At 60.1% G+C, this 24,560-nt stretch overlaps 2 protein-coding genes across 8 annotated transcripts in view; both read left to right on the top strand.

The window, feature by feature from the left end:
- The window catches only part of LOC142048265 (cell adhesion molecule 3-like), a 34,727-nt gene that overhangs the window by 7,866 nt on the left and 2,301 nt on the right, over positions 1-24,560 (top strand). Inside the window, exons 2-11 of one of the 7 annotated variants that reach the window (XM_075074976.1) lie at positions 6,956-7,096; positions 7,325-7,477; positions 7,695-7,832; positions 8,071-8,241; positions 8,811-8,901; positions 9,266-9,435; positions 11,417-11,539; positions 12,655-12,780; positions 13,299-13,364; positions 13,876-18,297. In XM_075074976.1, coding sequence (XP_074931077.1) covers positions 6,956-7,096; positions 7,325-7,477; positions 7,695-7,832; positions 8,071-8,241; positions 8,811-8,901; positions 9,266-9,435; positions 11,417-11,539; positions 12,655-12,780; positions 13,299-13,364; positions 13,876-13,994 — 1,298 coding nt within the window. In that variant the 3' untranslated portion in view covers positions 13,995-18,297. Of the gene's footprint in view, positions 1-6,955; positions 7,097-7,324; positions 7,478-7,694; positions 7,833-8,070; positions 8,242-8,810; positions 8,902-9,265; positions 9,436-11,416; positions 11,540-12,654; positions 12,781-13,298; positions 13,365-13,875; positions 18,298-23,322; positions 24,519-24,560 lie in introns of those variants that run through there. The other 6 variants (XM_075074978.1, XM_075074977.1, XM_075074979.1 and 3 more) reach the window with 6 other exon arrangements.
- On the top strand, positions 20,754-23,185 carry ACKR1 (atypical chemokine receptor 1 (Duffy blood group)). The gene is made up of 2 exons (XM_075074983.1): positions 20,754-21,335; positions 21,784-23,185. The coding sequence occupies exons 1-2, from the start codon at positions 21,315-21,317 to the stop codon at positions 22,711-22,713; spliced, it is 951 nt and encodes a 316-aa protein (XP_074931084.1). The 5' UTR covers positions 20,754-21,314; the 3' UTR covers positions 22,714-23,185.

Here is a 24,560-nt window from a genome sequence, read left to right as displayed (position 1 = left end):
TGCTGGTCCTGGAGGAGAGGCTGCTTCCCAGCTCCGTTCTGATGCGTGGCGGCAGAGGAAGGTGTGCGGTGAGGCTGTACCCAAAGGCACGCAGGAGGGGCCCTGTCAGCTTGCTCTAAAAGCAGCCAGCCAGGCCTGGAGGAGGTGGGCATCCTGCAATCTGAGAGCTTCAGCGGTGCTTGCAACCAGCCTCTCTCTTCAGCTTCTTGGCTGATGTTGGCTGCTGCTTGATGGCTAATTGCTGGCCATGTTTCAGTTGCTTAACCCTGGTCTGGTGTTGCAGGCAGCTGTCGGCTTTCACCGTACCTCTGGGCAGGGCTGTCGGGGAGGTGACTGCGTCCCCCTGCCCTGGGAGAAGGATGCAGCTCTGCAATTTGCCAGCAGTGCTCGGGCTGAGTGTCATTGCCCCTTGGAGCAGGACCCTGCTGTTCTTGCCTGCAGAGGTCTCAGGGCTGCTGGAAAGCATCGATGCGGTCTTGGAGGCTGTGACCAAAGTCTCTGGCATGATCTTGGGAGAACCTCAGCAAAGGCCCAGGGTTCAGAGCAGGCTGTGATGAGCAGCTGGGTCCTCTTGCTTTGCCCCTTCCCAGAGAACACTCATGTACATGTCTGCGTTTAGAGAAATAATACAGAACTTGGTATTTAGGGTGGGGAGTTGGGGTTTTTCATGTGGACCTCACTGGAAGGCATGAAGCCCCTGTGCTCAGCTGACTGTTTCACTGGCAAGGAGCGAGCTCCTGTCACGTTGGGAGCTTGGACAGTAGGTCATCTTGTCACTCTCCCCGTTAACCTCTGGATCTCACACCCCACATCACAAGCCCCTGAAGCAGAGGGCTTGGCTGTTAAAGAGTGGCATGTCACAGCATCCCTGTCTATAAGAGATCTGGAGTTTGGAGCAGACTCTTAGGGGTTGTGTGTTTTCTACTTCTAGTGAGCATTTGTGTTAATGTGACAGTCCTTTGTCACCCTGAGATCAAATCCCTTGCTTTGTGGGAAGGATGGGTGAGACAGGCTGGCTGTTGTGGGCTGGAGGTACAAGGGTGAGAGCTGGCAGAGGGGTCAGAGGGAGGTTTTGGCACCAGAGAGCGCAAATGGGGGTCCTGGATGGATTTGTCCCTATGAGGGTGAGGAGAACCTGGGAACCTTCCTGAAGCACCTGGATACCACAGCCCCTGTAGCCTTGCTGTGCCAGGGAGAATTGCCTGCCCAGCCTGAGCGTGGGATACTCCTGCTCAGCCGGAGAGCAGCTGGGTGATGGCACACAGGGATGTCCCCGCTTCTAGTCCTAGCCTAGATCAGCCTGGCTTCTTGCATCCCTCCCACGATCACCTTTTGATCGGAGATTGCTTCAGCCTGCAGCCTGGCCCTCCATCTGCTGCCTTCACCTCCTGTTGCCTGTATCCTCCTCTGCCTTGCTCTTGCTGGTCTGGCACGGAGCCATCCCATCTTGCTAGCAGTCCCTTCGTGACAGCACTTGGTAAAGCCTTGCAGCCATGAGAGATGTCTAAATGCCATGAGACTGGAAAAGGAGCTGGCCCTGGAGGTGTTGCAGGAGGATCCCTTGCCCTGCGGCCCTGGGAGGGATGCATCCTCTGTCTGAGGGCTGGAGCATGCTGGCAAGGCTGGCTTCTGCAAGCAGGCATACAGGGAAAAGGAGTACAGGGTGGCATTGAGCAGATGCACCAAAATGAGAGCAGGTTTCCCCCCCTTAAAAAAATCTGGAGCAAGTCAGCTGCTGGTGAGAGGAGCCTGGAAGTTGGGCTCCAAGTATCCCAGACTGTGGATTCACACACTGCTCAGATCAGCTTGCAAGCAAGCTTGCAGGGCAGATGTGTGAGCCCACTTGGCCAGGTTCGCAATCCACCAAGTTCAAAACTTCCACCTTGGCCTGGCTGTTCCGGTGTCACCACACAGGAAGGGTGCTTGATGCCTGCAGCTAGAAGTGGAGTTTTGCAGTTCATGCTGCTGAGTGAATTATTAACGTCACAGTCCTCAGAGAGAGGATAGCTTGCCGTAGAAAACGTCTGCGTCTACAGAGATAAATTGGATCTTTATGATGACAAAACTAGACTAAATAGAAAAGAGTGAGGAAGGTGACAAGTGCTGGGTTTTGGGCCATGGCTGTGGACTGGAGGCATTTGAGGGATTTGAGCAGTGAGTGTTTTCCCCTGGGGCTGCTTCTGCCCCAACAGAAATGCTTTTGCAGCCTGGAGGCAGCTGACAGGTGTGGGGCCAGTGTGCCAGGGAGAAGAGGGTTCTGGCAGCTTTGGCTCCTGCCTGCCTCGACCACGGTTGCCACTGGAAGTGCCTCCAGCTTTTGGCAGGCCTTGGCAAATGCCCTGCCGAGGTTGGTGTGGGCAGCAGGGCATCCTCCAGGTGCCCTGTGAAGGCTGCTGGGCTGCAGTGCTCTTCCCAGGCATTGCTCCCTGCTTCCCTGAGGGTGCTGCGGGTGAAACAGCTCCTGGAAGGCAGAAGGCACACCACGGCCTTTTTTTGCAAAAGCCCCCAGAGATGTGGTGCTGCAGAGGATTCGTATCTCTGTGCACAGGAGTGTCCTGGGGACCTTTGAGAAGGGTCTGTGCTGGAAGGGTACCTGTGTGCCAGCAGGTCCTGCTGCTGGGCTCAGGGAGCTGGGAGAGATGTGTACATGGTTTTTCCCCTCATAAATATGAATGCAGCCTCCCCCCCACCCCCCCACCCTGTAAAAGTACACAGGCTTAATTAATGAAATATTGATTTTTCTAGAGTGTGGTGCTTCTCTAATTTCACTGCACTGACTGGGATCTGAAACAAACACGGGCAGCAGCTCTTGGCCAAAAACAGGGGGCCTGGTGAAGCCTTTGCTGTGGTGTTTCGTTGAGTGCCTGAGGTTGCTCTGCCTGTCCTTGGGTCTGAGGCAGTAACTGAGCCTTCAGTGTCCCTGCCTGCGGTGGGGCTGGCCTCCTCCAGGAGGGACCTGTGGAGGGAGAGCTTCATCCTCTGCCTGCCAGGAGACCTTGCTGCTGGATTGCTGCCTGCAAAATAACTTTTCCCACTATTGCAGGATGATGGCGGAGGCTTGGGTGGCCCCTGGGAGGTGTAGATCTCGGAGACCTGCTTTCCCCCTCCTGGAGAGGCACGAGCACGGGAGGGCTGTTGGCCACGCAGCAGTGGGGTTCTGGGCTGGCTGCACCTGCCAGAGCCCAGCTCGGTGTGGGGAAGGCTGGATTCAAACACCGCATGCTTCTGCCTCGCCTCATCCTTGCAGAGTGACCGTGGCGTCCCTGGGGCCGTGCGCTCACCTCCTTTGCCCCAGCGTGAGAGCAGCGGCTGTCCCCCCGCGCAGCCTGGTGCCGAGCCCTGCCAGCGCGCTGCAGCTCGGGCTGTGCAGCCCTTGCGCCGGGGCAGCAGGGCGGCCCTGGGGGCTGCTTTGGCCATGGTGCGATGTTGCAGAGGGAGGGCGAGGGGACTGTGCCAGCCTAGGCTGGCAGGTGGCAGTGGCTCTGTGCTGGCAGCAGTTGCTGGCATGGTGAGGGCGGATGCTTCCCTGAGTGTCCGGCACCTGTCCCTGGGCTCGTGGGGGCTGTTGTAACCAGCCTGCCAGGAAGACCTGATAGCTTTTGCTGCAGCCATCTCTCCAGAGCACCCTCGCCCTGCTCCCCTTCATGCCTCCAAGCCCCTGGGATGCTGCCCGGGGCTCCCCGGGGGTCTGCGACCCCTGTGTGACAGGTGCCTGCTTTCTCATAGGAGAGCCCCTCGTGATGCTCCTGACGGCTTGTTGCAGTGTGAGCAGGGTGGCCTCAGCCGCCCCTCATCTTCCTTGGGAACCCCCAGGATCTGACCAGGAGGATGCACTAGGCCCTGCCAGGGCTGGAGCTGCTGGATTTGGGAGCAGTCAGTGTGTGAGGCATCTTCCTTCTCAGTGTGCTGCTGTCCCCAGCTGTGGGATGGCAGCTTTGCCCCTTGTGCCCCCCTGCCAGAGGGGCTCTTGCCTGCGAGGGCGGTGGTGAGGCTGTGGAGGGATGGGGACCCCACGGGCTGTGCCCTGTTCCTCGCTGGCTGTGATGGGGTGATGCTCCCCATGGTGGGACGTGTTGCTTCTGGGGTCCTGCTGCCCCTTCCTCTCCTGGCCCCACAGCAGCTCCCGCAGTGGCTCTACCCTGCTCTGTCAAGGGCCAGCAGGTTACAGCCATGGCAGTTTTTAATTAAATCAAGCCGCCCTGGCCCAGCCGTGCCCATCTGTTCCTCCAAGCTGTCGGGCACACGGCGCGGAGGCGAGCCGCGTATCTAGGTCGTGCCGGAGGGCGCAGTGTGGCGGCCGGAGAGGCTCTGCTGCAGGGGCCGGCGTGGGGCTGCGTCCCCCATCCTGCGCGAGCGGGATGCGGCTCTGCAGCTCCTGCAGAAGCGTGGTCCCTAGGGGGCTGCACACCCATCCTGGTAGTCGCGGCTGTACAGCTGTGAGCCAGGGCGGGAGAGGGGAGGCTGTCAGCAAGGCCAAGCCAGAGCTTCGACGGCTCTCTGCAGTGCCCTGTGTGTCACCCAGCATGGGGGTGTAGGCGGCATTTCCTGGCCCCTGCCTGGGGAGGAGGGGAAAACACACCTTGTTCTGTTTAATGTCTCCCCATACTAATACCTTAATGAGGCCGTGCTGTGGCAGGTGATGGTGATTGTGTTGATTAAGAGATTGGGTCTGTTCTGTGTGGGTTTTAGACCCTGTCCTCAATTACATCTGAGTTGGAGTGTTTTGAGTTTGGACAACAGTGGCTCGCAACAGCCTAATCCCCTGATTGTGGCAGTAGCAGCACGAAGGCATTGTTAACCAAATTAAAACAAGCTGACAGATCTTCCCAGCTGGGAGGAGTGGACAGAGAGCTGGGGCCGTAACCCTTGGGCTGAGCTGCAGTCCCCAGCATGGGACACAGTGGAGACATGCCCCCCCCGTGGTGGAGGGAGGTCCCACTTGCCTGGTGCTGTCCCCAGCACTGGGGGTCCCAGTGGTCCTCACTGGAGCTCCCACTGTGCCCGGGCCTTGAGTGAGCTGGAGATGCATGGGGGGATGAGCTGGGGTTGTGCTCAACAGCTGGGAACAGGCTGTGGCGTGAGGCTTGGGCACTCCGGCCAGCTGGTTGTGGGGAAGGCTTGATTACTATCTGTAAATGTCTGCAGGGAAAGAGATGAGAACCAGGGGCTTTTCAGCTGACCTGGCGGGAGTGTAGCGATGGCCGAGGGCTGACCATCAAACCCAGGCAGGTGGAGAGGAGCAAAGCTTCAATAGCAGTCTCGTCCTCCTGCCCTCCTCCAAAACCTCTTCAGTTCTTCCTACTCCCTGTGATAACTTTGGGGAATTTGCAATGGGAGCAAAAGAAAACGTTTCCCTTCACCGTTCTGAGTAGAAAATAGGCAAATTCAGCCAAAGCTGCTTCCACCCTCTCCTTCCAATAACTGTGTGCTTCTCCCAGACAGCGAATATCACACAGGAAAACAAGACTGAAATCAGGACTGCGCTGCAGGCTGTGTAGGCACGCAGGCGGGATCACCCAAGGCTCAGAGGTCCTGAGGCCAAGTCCCTGCCTAAACATGAGTAACTTGGACTGAGACAGAGGATGACACTTTGTAAAGCCCCGTGTCCAGCACGAGTGAAGTGCAAATAGCAGCAGCATCCATGTTCCTCCCTCTTGTCCATGTGGCTGCCTTGGACCCACTTGGGTGAGGAGGGTGTGCAGCCCCCAGGCCAGGAGAGCCAACATCCCCCTTTTCCCTGTGCAGCTCAGCTCACTGGCGCATCAGCTTTCCAAAAATAGCTGTCCTTCGGGCAGGTGGGGCGGTGTCTGATCCTGTTGCTGCTCTTCTCTGCCCTTGGGCTGCTTGGCAGCACGGAGCCCTCTGAAGAGCGTGAAGGAAGATGTCTTAGCTGAGGAAGTGTAGTCTGGGAAGGGGCACGCACAGCCCGGGAGCAGCGTGAGCAAGATACAATCCCCTTAAGGAATGAGGTGGAGAGCAGGCCAGTGACTGCACCCCGCAGGCCGTGCTCGGTGGACCACGGATGCTTTTGCTGGAGGCAGGGGTGGAGATGGTCCTCTGAGAATCCCATTGCACGGGGTGCTTGGCACAGAGGCACCATTGACGTGAGACCCAGCTTACTGGCTCCCCAGGTGCCTTCAGCCTGTGCCAGGCTCTCCTGCCCCCTCCTGGCATACCCCTGCTTCCACCTGGGTCTGCTCATGCCTGGTGGGCACCAGCTGCCTGTTTCTTCCAGCAGCCCCAGGGGCTGTGCTCGGAGCCAGGCCCAACCTGATGCCCCTGTACAGGTTGGCATGGAGCTACTCCCTAGGGACAGCAGCATCCCTAGAGCTGCCACCCCAGTGGGTGCTGCCGGACCCTGCCTGCTGGTCCTCACTTCTGCAGCTGTAGTGAGGCCGTTCCCTGCTGGGGAATGGATCACAGTGGGAGACTTGGGCTGACATGTGCCTGTGAGCAGGTTCCTCTTGTCCCCAGGGTGTGCAGGGTGGCTCTGCTCCAAGCATGCTGCCTGTGTGGTAGAAACCCCTTGTCCCTGGAGAGGGACGTTCACCTACAAGCACCTGTGCGTGCACACATGTCTGTGCTCAAGGGGCTGTACAGATACACACACCGGCATGCACTCACACGGAGTGTCTCCCTGCATCCAGCCAGACTTCTGGCAACACCTGTTCTTCCTCCCCATGCCCCTTCACGCTGCCACCCAGAGCAGCTGAGCCAGTGTCACCCACCCCTGTTACCCCAGCCTGTGTAGCCCAGCCATCCAGGGCCTGCGGTCAGCTAGAAAAAGTGTCCCAAGCAAGCGGTATTCAGCCCAGCACCGGAGCCCTACTTGTTCCAGGGGTTTTGGGGGCATTGCTGAGTTCCTCCCTCCCTTCCCTTGGTTGCTCAGTGATGCTTGTGCACACCCAGGGAGAGGCGATGTTTAGGGCCCCCGCTAACCTCTGTCTGTGTCCAGAGAGCCAGCCCACGACGTCAGACGAGACTGTGGTGGCCGGTGGTACAGTGGTGCTCAAGTGCCAGGTGGAGGATCCTGATGACTCCTCGCTGCAGTGGTCCAACCCTGCCCAGCAGACTCTCTACTTTGGGGAGAAACGAGGTACATGTGCAGGAGCTGGGGATGGGAGAGGGCTGCCTTGGGGAGAAGAGCTAGCTCCAAGACCAGAGTGATGGTGGGGCAGAGGGAAAGGGGACCAGGGCCGGCGGTGCCCCAGAGGGTGATGTCCCCTCCTGCTCCCCACCTACAGTGATGCCACCAGGCAAAATATGAGTTAGTGAAGGAGTGGTACTCAGCCTGTCACTCACCCTGTCGTCCCTTTTCCCCCAGCCCTGCGAGATAACAGGATCCAGCTAGAGAGGTCCACACCCAACGAGCTGACCATCAGCATCAGTGATGTGGTGCTGTCAGACGAGGGGGAATACACCTGCTCCATCTTCACCATGCCGGTGCGGACTGCGAAGGCCCTGGTCACTGTGCTGGGTAAGCTACCAGTGCCAGGCCCCCCACCTGCTCCCAGTCTTCTGCCTGCAAGATGCTGTCCTTACAGCCCTTCATCTCTGCTACTCCCATATCTGTACCCATTAACTCGTCCTTGCTGTATTTATTGACGTGCCTCTGCATGCACATCCGTCTCTGGGTGGCAGCACACACACAGCTAATAGGCCGTTTTATTTCTTGTCTCCTCCTCCTCTACCAGGGATCCCCCAGAAACCCCAAATCTTTGGCCATGAGCAGCCCATTGATGAGGAGAAGATAGCCCGGCTGACCTGCCGGTCCTCTGGCAGCAAGCCCGCAGCCCAGCTCCGGTGGAAGAAGGGCAACAAGGAGCTGAAGGGTGGGTGCCCAAGCAGTGGGGCTCTGCCTCGAGGGAGTGAGGTGGCTGGGGAACACCATGGAGGCGGGTGGGGCACCAGGGGTGGCAGATGTGCCCGGTGCTGGACCACACCAGTCCAGCACCCTATGCTGCTGCCAGCAAAGGGATGGGGTCAGGGTCCCCTGCTCAACATGCATGTCAGCCTCATGCCTCTGCTGGGGTACTGTCCCTCGGCTCCAATGGTCCTCTGTCCCCACAGATGAGGGTACCGAGGTGGCAGAGGACCCCAACGGGAAGACCTTCACCGTGAGCAGTCGGGTGGAGTTCCGCGTTACCAAGGAGGACAATGAAGCTGAGGTGACCTGCACCGTGGACCATGAGTCCCTGCAGAACTCCGAGAGGTCGACCACTCAGAAGCTGCAGGTCCACTGTACGTGGCGTGTGGTGTGACAGGACCAGATGGGGAGGGGGACAGGGCTGTGGTGGGGTGGGAAAAATGGAGAGGCCTCAGCATCACCACAGTTCAGCAGAGATCACACACATGGCCCTACATTTACATGAGTGTATAGCCATCAGGCATACGTGCATACACAGCAGCCCCGTCACACGTAGGGGCACTGCACAGTGACACTTACCCTGCACATGCAGGCCCTTGGTTTCCCCTGCTTGTCCCTGTCCCCATCTCCCTGAGATTTCTCTGCCAAACCCTGCTACCTGCCTGCACTCCCATGTCCTGCCTGTCCCTGTTCCCCTAGTCTTGCGTCTCCCCTGTGATGACAGGGGGAGGGATGTGGGAGCTGCACTGTGCACCCCTCAGAGTGCTGACCCCCACCCCAGTGCACCCAACCACCCACAAGCGCGCTCATGTTGCACCTCTGCACGTACAGCGCTGGAGTTGAGGCAGGGTGCAGGTGCAAGGTTTTGGGGTGCTGGCAGGCCCCTGCACAGTGTGGGGCAGGGACAGGTGGTCACTCAACTGTGCCTCTCCTCCTTTTTCAGACAAGCCGACAGCAAAGATCGAGCCGCATCCCCAGTACCCACGGGAAGGCGAGAAGCTCCAGCTGCAGTGTGATGGGCAGGGCAACCCCATGTAAGGGCCCCCCCCACCTTCTTCCTGCTCAGCCCTGCCAGGCCCTGGCCAACTTGTCCCCCCACTGCCAGGCTCCCAAGGGCTCCCACCACTTAGCTCTCCCCAGAGCTTGGGCAGGGCGTCGCAGGTAGCGCTGGGTGGGCTCAGGGCCGGGCACCCTGCAGAGAACAGGCAAAGTCCCTGTCCTCTCCCTGGAGCAGCAGATCCATCCCGGCTCATCTCTAAATGGGGTATTTCCCTCCTGCTTAAATACTCCCACACCTTTGTTGCCCCCTCCACTGCCCAGCCAGGGACTCTGCCCTGCCCCAGTCCACCCAGGGTGCTGGGGAGGGTGGCGGTGCCTCACCAACGTCCTGTTCCTCAGCCCCCAGGAGTTCTTGTGGGAGAAGGAGGGCAGTGACACACCCCTGCAGCTGAGCTCCGACAGTGTCCTTATCTTCCCCTTCCTCAACAAGAGTGACAGCGGTACCTACGTCTGCACAGCCACCAGCTCCATGGGCAGTGTTGTGGCCAAGTACAACCTCGATGTCAGCGGTAAGTGGAGCCACAGGGCACCCAGCATCACCCGGCCTCTTCTGGCAGCTGCTGGTTGGCACAGCCACCTCCATCCCAGCTACATCTCCCCATGAAGGGGCACAAGGGTCCAGGGAGGGCTGTGGTGGGAGGGGGCCTTTGGCAGGGAGGGGGACAGCTGGGTCCTGGTGCGATCGCTGGCAGAGCACTGCATCCCTGGCTCCTCTGGCTACATCCAGCCCCATCCTGTCCGTCCTTGTGCTGTGCAGGGCTGCTGCCTGAGGCTGAGAAGGGCAGAGAGCAGTTTGGGGGGGTCAGGGCAGGGACGTGACATGGCCCAGGCTGAGCTCAGTCCCTGTTGCCTCTGATGGGGAGTAGGAGAGGGTGCAATGGGGGAACTGCAGGGGCTGCAGGCAGGACTCTGCCAGAGCCTCTGGGACAGGAGGAAGGGCCGGTGCTCCTGAGCCTGTTGCAGGCAGGAAGCCTCTGCGTGTTGCCACCATGAGCCAAAGAGGATTTCCAGATGGCACCAACCCCACCAAAACCCCAAGGTGCCCTAGCAGCCCAGTCCCAATGTTCTGGAGATGGGCTCCGTGGCTTGCCCTGAGCTGCTGGAGCCACAGGCTTGCATTGCATCCCATGTCCCCAGAGTGTATCACCACTCAACAGCCATCCTCATGTGGGAAGGGGCAGCACCCGCTGCCTCCCTGCATGGTGCTCTAGCTGTGTTCTGCTGCCGTGTTCGCTGTCGTTGTGCCCTGCTACATCCGAGTGCCATGTGTCACGTGGAGCAGAGCTGTGTGCTGCATGGGGCTGCCAGTGCTTCTCCAGCCCGTCCCTGGCTCCTGTGCTCAGTACCAGCCCCTTGCCCAGCAGCATTCCTGTGTTGGTAGCAGCCTGTTTCCCTGCAGTTTTGTGCAGTTTTGGCCTTGGATTTTTGGGGTTATCCTCCTCTTCTGCCAAATGTCTTGCCATTTCTCTCCTCTGCCAGCCTTGGACTTTCCATCTTCTAGCACTCCTACATGCTCCAGCTCTTTCCTTTCCCACCCCCTTTCCCTCTCCTCCTGTTTTAGGCACTCGCGGCATCCTTCCCCTCCAACGTGGCTGTGGGTAGAGGGAGCGCATGGCAGCAATGGCACCTTGGGCACCCTGTCCCCGAGTCCCTCTGCCTGCCCAGGATTAGCTCATAAATGCTCAACCCTGTGCAGTCATTCCTTCGTCACCCCTTGTGTCCGTCCCCCCCATCCCTCTGGGTGTGGGGTGTGCACAGGGAGCTGGTTCCTGAGCCCAGCTGTGAGCACACAGCAGCACCCAGAGCCCTCTGCACCCATCAGGAGCACAGCAGCCACCAGGGTGCTCAGCACCCATCCATGGGCTCACAGCAGCATCCAGGGCACTTGACACCATCCACAAGCACACAGCACCCAGAGCACCAGTGTCTCTCACCCACTTGGTGTCACAGCCCCCAGCAGAGGAGCACCACATCTAGGCTTGGTTCCCCTTGTCAAGTCCCCCCTCTTTTTCCCCAGAGCCAGTCGGGTCTCGGGCACCATCACTGGAGGAGCCGCCGAGCCCTCGAGCCTGCCTGCTGCAGCGGCCGCCTCGCTTGGCAGTGGGGGAGAGCAGGGACGGCGCGCTCCCTGAGGGCGTGCGTAGGAAGCTGTAGGTGGCACCTCATGGTGGGTGACACTCTCCAGCCACTGCAGTCCCAGGGCTCCCAGGTAGGAGGGTCCTAGTGGGGTCCCTCACAGAGGAAGGGGTGACTGGGGATGCTGGCAGGGTAGGAGATGGGGGAAGATGTTCATGGCAGTGTGTCCCAGAGGATGGTGGCAGGAGAAGAGGAGCAGGACCCATGGCCAAGAAAGGGGTTGTGGAAAGAGCTGCTGAGAACAGGTCCCATCAGGCTGGGGGGTGCCAAGGTCCCCTCCAGTGGGCTCTGTCACACCTCACTGGCACCTCCTGGGGTTGATTTGTGTCCCTGTGTTTTTGTCGTCCTCCCTAGATCTTTCCCAGCTCCCCACCCCACACGTTCACTCCACTCCAGCCCCTCCGCCAGGCCCTTCCCAGCCCATCTCTCATGCTTCCATGGCCACCGCTTCATCCTTCACTCCAGCTCCCATCCAAGGTACCGTAAGCTCCTTTTCTCTCTCTTTACGGACCCACTGCTCCCTAGCCCAGTGGGAGAAGCTTCACAGGAGGATGGTGGCCCAGCCCTGGGCCAGGGACACCCTTGCCACATCCCAGGTGCCCAGCCAGGCTCCAGTCCTTGTGCAGCTGCTTTTTGGTGCGTATGAACTCTGCAGCCACTAGCTCAGCACTTCAGGGTGGTGGTACGCAACAGAAAGAGCCGAGGACCCAGAGCCTGGGCTGCGTAATGGTCCTTCCAGCTCTTCCTGGCAGGCTGTGGCAGCAGCTACCTGTGAACTGCCACCTGTGCCTTGTGTCTATGTGAGATGCAGTCCCTCTGCCCTGTTGCCTCCCCTGTTGTCTTCCCCACCATGTCCTATCCGAATGCCGCCTCTGAACGTTTCTGTTGCCGTCCCCCATAAGCTGACGGGGCATGATGAGAGTGGATTGGAAGGAGGAATTGTCCTGCGTACCACAGCTAGCACAGGATCCCAGAGGAGGCTGCGCTACAGGATGCGGCTGACTCAAGACTGGCCTTTAGGTCCCGCCTGCCTTGGGGTGCTGCCTCCTCCTGGGGTGCAATGTGTGGCTGTGCCGGTCTGCACATCACCCGCCTGCTGGCACAGCACAGGGGAAGGGTGAGCCTAGCCTGGCTTCAGTGTGTGCCCAGCCTCCCCTTCTGGGGCAGTGGGACTGTGGCTGTACCTGAAGGTAGGTACCATAGGCTGCGCAAAGCATGTTACCAGTGCTGCTCGCTGGGACACGTCGCAGGTAGCTGGGCACAGGGATGGGTTTGCCCATCACAGCTCTTCTCGGCTGCCTTCTTGCCCCGGCAGGGCTCCTCTCATCTCACCCCCTGCAGGAGCTGGCACCGGTGGCCAATGCTTCCCACTCCTTGCTTCCCCTGCTGCCTTCCCTTTTCTTGCTCCCACCTCGACAGCTCTCGTCTGCAGCAGGATTGAGCTGATGGCACCGAGCCAAGCAGGATTGGGCCCTCCGAGGTGCCCGTCTGCAGCTCTGAGTGGTCCATGGGATGAGCAGCAGCCTCTGCCATGCAGCAGGGCCTACAGCAGCTCATTCTCTCTGTTTTCTCTCCCTCTGCTGTCCGGGCAGATGCCAGTCCAGTGCCCTCGACCTCCAGCACGTACCATGCAGTGATCGGCGGGGTGGTTGCTGTCATTGTCTTCCTCCTGCTCAGTCTTCTCATCGTGTTGGGACACTACCTGATCAGACACAAAGGTACGGGGTGGGGGAGCTGTACAGAGCAGGCACGGGGCCAAGACCCCTGTGCTGCGTCGGAGCAGGTAGCGCTGGGTGTGCTCCCACCTCGGTGGGTCTCTGGGAGCAGGGCTGCATCCCCAAAGCAAGTGGGCAGTGTGGGGCAGGGGTGAAGGGAGGCAGCTCCCCGTCCTGCAGGCCTGCCCCGTGTCTGGAGAAACCCAGCGCAGCCAGCGGAGCCCTCCTGGGTTTGGGGCTTGCTGTGCCCAAGCTGGCACCGACCCAGCGTGGAGATGTCCCAGTGAGTCCTTGAAGCTGGGCAGCACCAGGTGGGGGCAGCTCCTACCCTAGTTCTTGATCTCTCCTTCATGGCTTGGTACCCACCGCCCCAGGACTGCCTGTGTCGCTGTCCCCGTCTGTGCCTGACCCCACCTTCTCCCTTTCCCTGCCCTTCTTGCCATCCCTCAAGCCCTCCGCCTTCCTCTTTCCCCTCCACCATTTCTACCTCCCCATCCCTGGACTTTTCATCCGCCCGGCAGGTACATGCATAAGGCACGGGGAGACGGTCCCATCCAGACATCGGCAAAACCCAGCAGAGGTGATGTGTGAGTAAGAGCCCCCCATCCCTGCCCTCTGAGCCCAGCAGAGCTGCCATCTCTGCCCCATGCTGTGCTGGCTCCAGGGGCAGCCAGGAGCTGGAGCCTCCTTGCAGATGGCAGTTTTGCAGAGAAACCCTTCAGTTTCCTGAGGAGGAACAGGAACAGGGATGCAGGGAGGAGCAGGCAGTGGGGAGGGCAGGAGACGTGCCTGGGGACGCGGGCAAGGGCTGCTGCCTGTGAAGGGGGAGGCAGTTTCATGTTCTGGCTAGAGATGACCGTGAAAGCCTGGAGCAGCCCGTGTGAGGCTCGGTCCCCAGGCAGGGTTTGTCCCAGGGAAACCGGTGACTTTTCCATTTCAGGCCAAACCCAAAGGACTTTCCTCTCACCTCCGCTTTCCAGCCAGCTCTCAGGCTGTGCCACCGGGGTCCCTCCAGGCAGCCCAGCCTCCCCCTGCTTGCGTGGGAGCAGGGTGCCAGCAGGGCTCCCCTGTGACACTGACCCCCCTCTCCCCACCCAGGTACCTACCTGACCCACGAAGCCAAGGGGTCGGACGATGCCCCAGACGCCGACACGGCCATCATCAATGCAGAGGGCGGCCAAGCCGGTGGAGATGACAAGAAGGAGTATTTCATCTAGGGGCATCAGAGAGAGTGAGAAATGGAGCTAACAGACCCCGATGGAAATGGAAACCAGACCACAAACCCCACTCAACCCAACAGATTTTCTCTCACGCCTGGCACGGGCAGACAGACGGACAGAGGGATGGCGGGGCAGAGAGCAGAGAGCGACCGGCCTGAGACATGATGCTTCTTCTTGAACTTGTACAAAAAGTTATTACTATGAACAGCGAAAGCCCCGGCCCCGTTTGCTTGCTTGCACCTCCATCCCTGCGACCGGCGCTCGCGCAAAACACAGACCAACCAGTGAGTGAGCGACTTTCCTTCTTCCTTTGGACCTTTGCTTTGGTTTCGTGGCTGCTCTTTGCTTTGGGCCCTTGGTTGGGGTGTTGGGCTGGGGTCGATGTAGCTCTTTCCTTTGTTTCTCTCCATTTTGGTTTCTTTGACATCCAAGGATAAAATCAGGTCCAGGCTCTGGTGCAAGCTCGGGGCAGCTGCGCAGCCCCTCTGTCACAAACACTCACCCTGTGCCTCCCACTGAGAGCCGGGACCCATATTCCCATTGCTTCCCCGCAGCCTCGGCTGCTGCGTGATGGCCCCGGCCCCAGCTGGGACAGGGAGCACGGCTGGTGGGACAACAGCGGGATGCTGACAGGCAGCGTCTCTGCCTCCGAGTTCTCGGCCCGTGGCTGGGGTCAAACGGGGAGGGACCCTAGGCCCCCGCCCTGATTTTATCCTTGGTGGTTCTTGTTGAACAGTGTCCATTCGGGAGGATAGCTGTCCTCGTGCGGTAGGTGTGTGAAGGGGGGTGAGCTTCCAGGGTGGGAACTGCTGAGCCCCCCAGACAGACTGGGAACTGCCAGACACTGCAGCTCCCCAGTCCCACCCCAGCGGGAGGGGGGAGGGCAGAGGTTTGGGGGTGAATCCAGAGAAAAAGCCCCAATTTTACAAATTCGTAGATTGGAAGTGTCAATTTAAACCATCTATTGAGATGTTCAGTGCAGGAGACCACCTGCGCTGGGAGCACCGGGCAGAGCCAGGAGCGCCGGTGGGCCTGCAGCCATCGCCACTTTCCTCTTTGCTGGGCCCCTCTGGGGTCCCCGGAGCCTCTGCAAAGGTAGTTTAGACCCTGAGGGTAGCTTTAACCAGAGCTGGCACCAGGGGAGCTGAGCTGAGCTGGAGACGACCTGCTCCCCAGCACAAGCAGTGCAGAGCAGCATGAGGCCTGAGCTGCTTCTGACCGAGGAGATGTGCAGAGAGGGGCACCACCAGGGTCTGCTTCTTGGAGCTTGGAGCTGTCTGTCCCCTTTCCCTCCCCAGCCCCTTCCCAGGGCAGGTGTGAGCTTGGAAAAGGCTGTTGCCCTCTCAGTTCCAAGGGCTGCAGCCAACAGGGGCTGAAATGCCCAGGTTTAGTGTCTTGGAAGTTCGGGGGTCTCCAAGGAGGTTTGAGGGGGCTTGCCTTACCTCCTGCCCGTTTCACTATCTCTTGCAAGACAAAACCATGAAGCTCTCCCAGCCTCTCCAGCACGTCCCCAGGGTCCGCTTGGCCCACCCCAACCACACAGCCACAGGATAGGGCTGCAGGGGACTATGCACTCCAGCATCTGCAGGACACCCCACACCTCCTGGGAGCCAGGCCCAATCCCTCACTCTCGGGATGAGATTTTCCAGCTTCCCAGCATCTCTTGGTCTGGACACAAGGGGTTTGTAGGAGCTGCCCTTTGGCTGGGCACTCCTTCGATTGCAGGTTGTCTGGAGGAGGAGAGCCCTTCAGGAAGGAGCAAAAGGCCGTGGTGGTGTGGGTAACCTCACCTTGGAGGTAGACGAAGAGCTTGTCCTCCACTGTGGGGTACCAGGTGCCCATGGAGCAGGTAATATCACTCCCATCCAGACCCTGCAAGCGTGTGGCACAAGGAGGATGCCCACAGGGAAGCCATCGCAGAACAAGTGGGCTGGAAGGGGGCTGGGACCAAGCAGACAAGGAAGAAGAGGTATGGCTCGGTGGCAGGCACAAGGTGTGAGCAAGCGATGCATTTGTGGCTATGCACAGATGTGACTAGGTTCACCGTGGCCAGGAGCACGCGGGCAGCAGGGTGTTAGCACCTTGAGAGAGAAGTGCGTGAAGCCTTCGTGGTACATGGCGAAGAAAACCTGGGGTTTTCTCGATGTTATTCCTCCCTTCCCATCTCTTTGGAGGAGGACATTGGCCTGGAGTCCCAATGGTAGCTCCGAGCTCATTTCGAGGGATGCAGCAGTTGCTGCCAGAGATAACACTGCAGATGTCGATGCTGTTAACTACTCCACTGCACACTGAGCATGTGTGAATGTGCGACCTGATGCTTTGCTGAAGATCCACTATCAAATAGACATAATTCCTTCAAATAAAAATGCAAGGACGTGTTATCAAGTACAGTTTAATCTCAGTGTAAGTCTACATGCTGTAGATGGTCACAAAGAGAGCCCCAGCCTGGGTGTCTAGGAGGGAGGGGGGTTAACTGGTCTTTAGGGAAAGGGAGGTGGGAGCTGAGGTTGGACGGGGACATTTGTGCCCCTTTGAGGCAGCATGGGCATGGCCGTGGCTGGTGTCTCCCCAGTGCCGCTGCTCCAGAGCTGCTTCAAGGGCTGGTGCCAGTGGTCGCCACATTGCCCTGGTGAGAGAAGTCAGGATTTGGCCTTTTGGAGGTGCCACGTGGCATGGGATGTGGCAGGATGCAGCGGGGGGGGGGGACTGGGCGGGGCATTGGGGTGGGACCTGCTGCCTGTGGCAGATGTCAACAAGGGGTGGGCTGCGTCTCACCCTGGGTGGGCCTGTTGTGCTGCTACACCCACGTGAGAGGCTGAGCTACGGCCCTAGACACTGCAGGTCCTGGGAGCGGTGGGAGCAGGAATGTAAGGCTGCGTCCGCAAGCAAGAGCCAAAGGGCTTTGGTAGACGCAAGGGAGCAGCAGACCCACGGCCCAGTGGGCACCAGGGCAAGGGAGAGCCTGTGTCGTCTGTGAGGGGTGACATGTACAACAGGTCACACGCGTGAAGAGGGAGGCGCTCTGGGATGAGCACGAGGGTTGATGGGGACAGTCTCATGAGGCTGCAATGGGGCATGTCACAGTGCAGGAGTGTGTAGTGATGGGGGACCTGCCGTGCTGCCAGCGGAAGGCGTGATGGGACACATCGTGTCGTGGGCATGATGGAGAAAGCACGTTGTGAGTTTGAGGCCCTGATGAATAGATCGTGTCATGGGTGTGATGTGTGGTGGGAAACACTGTTTTGGGAGCCCAGGGGTATGGTGGGGTACTCAGTGTGTTGAGTCTTTTGTGGTGATGAATACACGGTGTCACAGGTTTGCAGAGGGACAGGTACACAACTACGAGTGGGGGCACGATGGGTGTCAGCTATGAGCTGCACCACACCATGAGTGTGTTAGGGTGATGGGGGGGTGATGGGGTACACCCTCTGTTGCATCTGGGGCACGGCCTGTTGTACGTGTGCATGGCACTGTGGTACATCGGGTCAGGGCTGTTAAGAAGGGTTGGGGACACCGTGTCATAAGTACAGGAGGTGATGTGGGTTGTGTGAAGGGGTGAGAAGCTACGTCTTGATGCTAGCATGGGGGTGACGCCACACACCATCAGCATCACGAGGAGGCAGTGGGTACATGGTGTCACTGATGTGGCTGATGGTGGATGTGCCACACTGCGGAGGGAAGAAGCGACTGGGCAGGTGGTGCTGCTGGGGCGGTGACACTCTGTGCGGGGAGAGGGGACACCGGGTTCCTGTCCCTCCCTGCCATCACCCAGCAAAGCTGGGCGGTGTCACCACATGGCTGAGAGAACCCAGGGCACCGGTCACCTCCTGGGCCTCAGTGGCCCCTTCAGGAGTGGGGGGTCCTTGTTGGCCATGTAGGCAGGGGACCTCCAGCCCCATGTCCACCCTGTGCCACCACAGTCACCCATGCTGGACCCAGGGCATCCGAACTGGGACGCAGCCAGGGCCCGCACCAGGGGATTGAGGAGGATTCAGGACCCCATGGCCCTCGTTTGCAGCCAGGCCTGTTCACTCCCACTCACCAGCCCCGGCAAGGCTCTGGCTGCTTCCCAGCTGGCACTGAACTCTCAATAGACACGAAAGCCATATTTGTAGGGAGCTCTGGAGACGCCATGGGGCAGCAGCGGGGCAGGGCAGAGGACGGTCTGTGTTGTTGTGCTGTGTTCTTGTATGTACATAAAAGGGAGACAACGAACGTCAATGTGACTTTATAACCTTTCTAATATCCTGTGGTAATCTCGGAAAATAATCCTATAAATATATCTGGATTACACACGTTACCTGTGTGTGCGTCTCTGCTTCTGCCTGCACACACCGGCTGCTGCTGTGGCCTGGGAGGTATGGTGGCCGTGACCCCCTCAGGGGAGGGGGCAGAGCTCAGCCTCATGGGGGGACACGGCTCACCCCGGTGCACAGCATGGGAGGGGCACAGCCCAGGGAGACATACCTCAGCCCCCCTCAAGCTCTTGACCCTTGCCCCCCGCAGCCCACCAAACCACAGTCTCCCATCAGCTGCCTGTCCCCAGACCCCCTGTGCAGACCCCCAGCCCTTTCACCCCCAAATCCCCCCACCTTAGTCCACCAGACCCCCACCACAGACACCCAGGCCCTGACCCTCAGCTTTTGCCAAGTTACTAGCCCCCCCCTCCCCCCAGTAACGCTCAGTCCCAGCCCTCCTGGATCTTCCCACCAGGCATGAGGGTCACCAAGGACCACCAAGTGCCACCAGCCCCTGCTGGCCACCTGCCAAGCTGGGCTTGCTGCCCGCTGCAGCCCAGGGAGCCTGTGACGCAGCGCCGGTGCCACAGGATGACCCTGCAAGGTCCGGCCTCCCGGTGGGGCATGCCAAGGAAGATTTCCTGCACGTTTCCTCGCTGTGTGGGAGCGGGAAAGCACTGCATGCCTGGGCTGCGCCGCCACGGGGTCCCCATCCTGCACCCACAACACCCACAGAATCACAGGGGTTGGCAGGGACCTCTGGAGCTCACCCCGTCCCACCCCCTGCTTGAGCAGGCACCCCCAGAGCAGGGGCACAGGGCCGCGTCCAGGCGGGGGGTGAATGTCTCCAGGGAAGGGACCCCACAGCCTCTCTGGGCAGCCTGTGCCCCTGCTCTGGCACCCGCACAGGGAAGGGGTTTGTCCTCATGTTCAGGTGGAACTTCCCGTGTTCCAGCTTGTGCCCGTTGCCCCTCGGCCTGGCGTTGGGCACCACTAAAAAGAGCCCATCCCCCTGACACCCGCCCTTCAGATATTTATAGGTATTGATAAGATCCCCCGCAGTCTTCTCCAGGCTAATCAATCCCAGGTCTCTCAGCCTTTTCTCATATGGGAGATGCTCCAGTCCCCTGATCATCTTTGTAGCTCTCCGCTGGACTTGCTCAAGGAGTTCCACATCCTTCTTAAACTTGGGGGCCCAAAACTGGACACAGCACTCCAAATGTGGTCTCACCAGGGCAGAGCAGAGGGGGAGGAGAACCTCCCTCGCCCTGCTGGCCACGCTTCTTTTAATGCCCCCCAGGGCACCGCTGGCCTTCTTGGCCCCAAGGGCCTGGTGCTGGCTCAGGGTCACCCCACTGCCCCCCAGCACTCCCAGGGCCTCTCAGCAGAGCCGCTCTCCAGCAGGTCCCCCCCAGCCTGTGCTGGTGCGGGGGGCTGTTCCTCCCCAGGGGCAGGACCTTGCACTGGCTCTGGCTGAATCCCATGAGGTTCCCCCGGGCCCAGCTCTCCAGCCTGGCCAGGTCTCGCTGGGTGGCAGCACGGCCCTCTGGTGCATCAGCCGCTCCTCCCAGCTTGGGTTCGTCAGGGAACTTGCTGAGGGGACACTCGATCCCAACATCCAGGTCACTGATGGATATGTTGGCCAGGACTGGGCCCAGCACAGACCCCTGGGGAACACCACTAGTGACAGGCCTCCAGCCAGGCTCTGCTCCACTGATCACGACCCTCTGATGATCTGTTGTTGAGCCAGGTCTCTGGCCACCTCACTGTCCCCTCCTCCAACCCCCACTGCCTTAGCTTGCCTGTGAGGATGCTGTGGGAGACAGTGTCGAATGCCTTACTGAAGTCAAGATAGACAACATCCACTGCTCGCCCTTCATCGACGCAGCCAGTCACGCCATCATAGAAGGCTGTCGGGTTGGTCAAGCACAATCTTCCCTTGGTGAATCCATGTTGACTGCTTCTGATAACCTTCTTGTCCTTGACATGCCTGGAGATCACCTCCAGGATGAGCTGCTCCATCACCTTTCTGGGGACAGAGGTGGGGCTGACTGGCCTGTAGTTCCCCAGGTCCTCCTTCTTGCCCTTTCTGAAGATGGGAGTGACATTTGCTGTCCTCCAGTCCTCGGGCACCTCTCCTGTCCTCCGTGACTTTTCAGAGATGATGGAGAGTGGCTCAGCAAGAACATCTGCCACCTCCCTTGGCACTCGCGGGTGCATCCCATCGGGGCCCATGGATTTGTGAGGATCCAGTTTCCATAGGTGATCCCTGACCCAGTCTTTCTCAACCGATGGTAAGTCTTCCTTTGTCCCAATTTGTGCTCTCTTCTCCGGGGGCTGGGATGCCTGAGGGCAGCCTTAGCAGTAAAGACCAAGGCAAAGAAGGCATTCGGTAACTCTGCCTTCTCTGCATCCTGCATCGCCAGGGCCCCTTCCTTGCTCAGCAGGGGGCCCACTGTATCCCTAGTCTTCTTTGTACTGCTGATATATTTAAAGAAGCCCTTCTTGTTATCTTTGACATGCCTTGCCACCCTCTACCCCAGATCTGGGCTTGCACACAGCTGGCATCCCTGAGATAAAATGGCACACAGCTGAGTCCGGGCCAGCAACAGAAGCGTCCTCAGAGCCAGGATGCCTGTAAATACAATTGCTAATTAATGTAAGTTGTTCTGCGAAGAAGTGATTGTTTCCTGCCTGAGAAATTACAGGCTTGTGCTGGCAGCTCGCTGACTTTACCGGCAGCAGTGGCCCGCCTGTTTCCTTCAGGCCTTGACAAAAGGGATTGCCAGGCTGGGAGGGCTGCTATTACCGAGGCAGCTCTTATCTCGTTACCGCAGTCCTTCACCTCCCTTTCCAGTGGGAGGAGTGGAGCCCGAGGGAGAGTGAGTGCAGCAGGCACCACTGTGCAACACCGCTCTTGGAGAGCGTGCCCCGCTGTACGTGGTGCCCACTGGGGACCGTGCCCCGCTGGGCTCAGCGCCCTGCAGTGAGCACACGCAGCTGACCGTTAGCGGCCACGCGCAGCACCCACTGGAGATCCTGAACAGAGAGGAGCAGGTGCCGTCCTGGGACACACATCATGGGCAACTGCATCCCAGTGGTGAGTGCCTCTCCCCTCCCCTGCCGCTTTTCCCCAGCAACTTCCCATCCTGGACGCAAGGGCTGGGGCCACGTGGGTACACGGGGGTGAGCAGGGCTACAGCTTGCAGTGGGTACTGCCTGCAAACACTCGCTTGCACCCATGCACTGGGGTCTGCAACCCTCCTTTGAGGCTGTAAGAAAATTTGTGCTTTCATGCACAGCAGGGCCAGCCTGGGACAATCCCACACCCCAGAGGTATCAGCTGCAGGCAGCCTCCCCCCTTCCCGCAGCGTGTCCCTCCCTCATAAATCGCCCTGCTCAACCTGTACCGGGGCTGTACGTGGATCCCCCGGCAGCAGTGGGACAGCAGCCCATCAGAGGGGATGTCTCAAGCAATGCCGTGGCATATAGGCACCTGCAGTTGGCCAGGTACGTCCCTGCCTGACACCCACTGCTCTCATTCACAGAGCCCCAGCGTCCTGGAGAGCAAAAACTCCCTGGACCTGCTGGACATCATGGGCAACTTCTCCTACAATGACAACAATACAATCTTCCTGGACTACGATGCTGCGCCCTGCCACAACCAGTACTGTCCCCTCTTCCAGCGCGTGGCCCCCACCTTCCTGGCTGTCACCTGTGCCATAGCCACCCTGGGCACTGGGGCACTGCTGGTGGCACTGGTCAAGCGGCCCCATGCCTGGGGCTGGCCCCAGAGCCGAGCGCTTGTGGCCCAGTTGGCAGTGGCCATGGGTCTCTTCGCCACCCTGCTGCTGCCGGTGGCGGTGGGCATCAGCCAGGGCTGGTGGCTGGGCACAGGGCTGTGCAGGCTCACCCACCTGCTGTGGCACTGCAGCCTCTTTGCACAGGGGCTACTGGTGGGCAGCAGCTCCTGCAGCACCGCCTGGTGCCGCTGGGACCCCCGGAGCTGGCGACTGGCTGTAGCTGTGTGGACTGGGGCGCTGCTGCTGGCAATACCAGCAGCTCTCACCAGCGGCACAGTGGCGGCCCCAGAGACAACCTGCATCCGCCGGAGCGTGGACATCCTCTCCCCAGTGTACCTGCTGCACCTCTCCCTCTGCCTTTGCTTCTTCCTGCTGCTGCCAGCAGGGCTGCTGGTGGCCATGCTGGCCATGCCACGGCTGAGGGTGGGCTGGAAGCCAGGCATCGGCGTGAGCTGGCTCTTCTTTGGAGTCTGGGTGCCTTACGGTGTGGCACTGGCTGTGGATTTCCTCCTGCAAGCTCAGCTGCTGCAGTTCACCTGTGCCACCTTCGAGAACTTCGACTATGTGCTGGGGCTGAGCGAGGGGCTGGGAGCGCTGCACTGCTGCCTGGGGCCCACAGCACTGCTCGCCACCCAGCTCTGCTGGCACGGGCAGGCACCAGTGAGTGGCAGCTAGTGAGCTCCTGACGCTGGGGCCGAGGTCCTCACACTAGCCCCTGCCCCCCCCGCTCCCAGCACCATCCCCTCTCCCCACCAGCCCAGCAGCTTCTGCCCACAAGGACCCAGGGGAGGGCAGCATGGGCCCATTATGTGCCAGGCATGGTGCCTCTACTCCCTCCATCTCTTCCTTGGGGTCTCAGGCCCACTGTTTGGGGCCAGACACGCCGATTTGCTCAATAGAGATAGCCCTGGAGCCCCTCAAGCATCTCCCCAAGCCCCCAGGGGGGGTGTCAGCCCCAGGCTCCTGCACCCCCATGGGGACCCCTGAGGCTCAGCCCAAGCCCTCCCAGCTCCACGGGGAGATTTCAGCAGGCAGAAAGGGCAGCAGTGATGTGAAGCAACAGGGGATTTTCCACTCCCTCCTGGCGAGCTGAGCTAAGCGTCATGTCCAAGACCAGCCAGTGGGAATTATACACAATATATATGTCTGTCAGAGCTGCCCCGTTAATGGCAGGGACTGGGAGGCGCAGGGGGGCCTGGGGATGACATCCACCACCTCCAGACAGTTTCCTGTGGGCCGAGGGGTGGGAAGCAGGAGGCGTGTGCTCCTTGTGCCTCCAAATTAGCAGGAAAAGTTCATAATGAAGCTCTGCAGTCTGTCAGTGGGAAGTGGGATGATTTATATCCAGCACTGGAGACATCTGAGCCATGGTCCATGAGGGACGGCCACGTGCGGTCACAAGGCACATGGGATGCAAAATGGGTGTGGACGGAGAGCTGGAGGGGGAACAATGGAGGGGCGCGAGCCTGCGGCTGGGACCTGCCCCCCCACAGGATCCAGGGCCTGGCACGGTGGTACACAAGGAGCTGCCCTGGCTGAGTAAAGCCAGGTAAATTTACCCTGGTAAATTGAGGGACTGACTTGGTAAGGAACAAGCCCACATCCTCCCCATAAAGGGGGGGGGCCATCCATAGCCGAGAGCATCCTGCTGTTGCCCTGCCAACCGTCCCCTCCAACGTACCCATGCAACAGCCCTACATTCCCATCCTGGACCCCCTGCCCAGCAGCCAGCCCAGCACCATCATTACGGAGCCCAGAGCAGCTGAAATCCCCCCCTTCCCAACCAGGCTGCACCCAGGCAGGGGGCACAGCGTGCTGTGAGCCAGCCCCGTCTGCTCGCAGGATGCATGGATGCCCTCAGAGGGTGCCCAGACCACAGACACCCTCGGAGGACACAGGACCTTTGGCCACTCGGCTTTGCTGCAGTTTCTTCTGCCACCTGGTGCCCACGGCTCCAGCTCTAGGCTCTGTCCCTTTGGCCAGGCTGGAACGAGCAGAGCCCAGGGACGTGCCTCAGAGGTGCAGATCGGGCCGAGGGGGCCAGGGGCAGCTTCCCTAATGCCTCTTGGATGAACTGGGATCAAACTGGGTTGCTCCCACAGGGGGTTTGCCCGGGGTTGGAGGGTGAGACAAGAGGACCGGAGGTGAAGCCACACAGCCGGGGTGCCCCCACCACCTGGGTGAGCACGCGCCTGGGGCACAGCTCCAAGGGGAGCCCCACGCAGGCGGGTGACCAAGGGTCTTGTGGCACGGCCGCATGACAGCATGAAATTGCTCCTCCTGGGCGTGCCGGGCTGCTAGGGATGGGATTGGGGGGGCGCAGCTCCCCTCCCACCCTCCAGCCCATAAACCCGGCGGGCGGCAGCCCTGCACTGAGGTGGCTCCTCTCCCAGCACCAGCCGCAGTGCCCAGAACCATGGGCCAGCTGCAGCTCTGGCTCACCGCCCTGGCCGGGCTCTCAGGGATCATGGCCCAGGAAGGTAGGGGCAATGCTGGGGGACGGGAGCCGGCACGGGGTGGGA

This window comes from Phalacrocorax aristotelis, chromosome 25, assembly GCF_949628215.1.
Source record: "Phalacrocorax aristotelis chromosome 25, bGulAri2.1, whole genome shotgun sequence".
NCBI lineage: Eukaryota > Metazoa > Chordata > Aves > Suliformes > Phalacrocoracidae > Phalacrocorax > Phalacrocorax aristotelis.
This window is presented reverse-complemented; position numbering and strand designations above follow the sequence as displayed.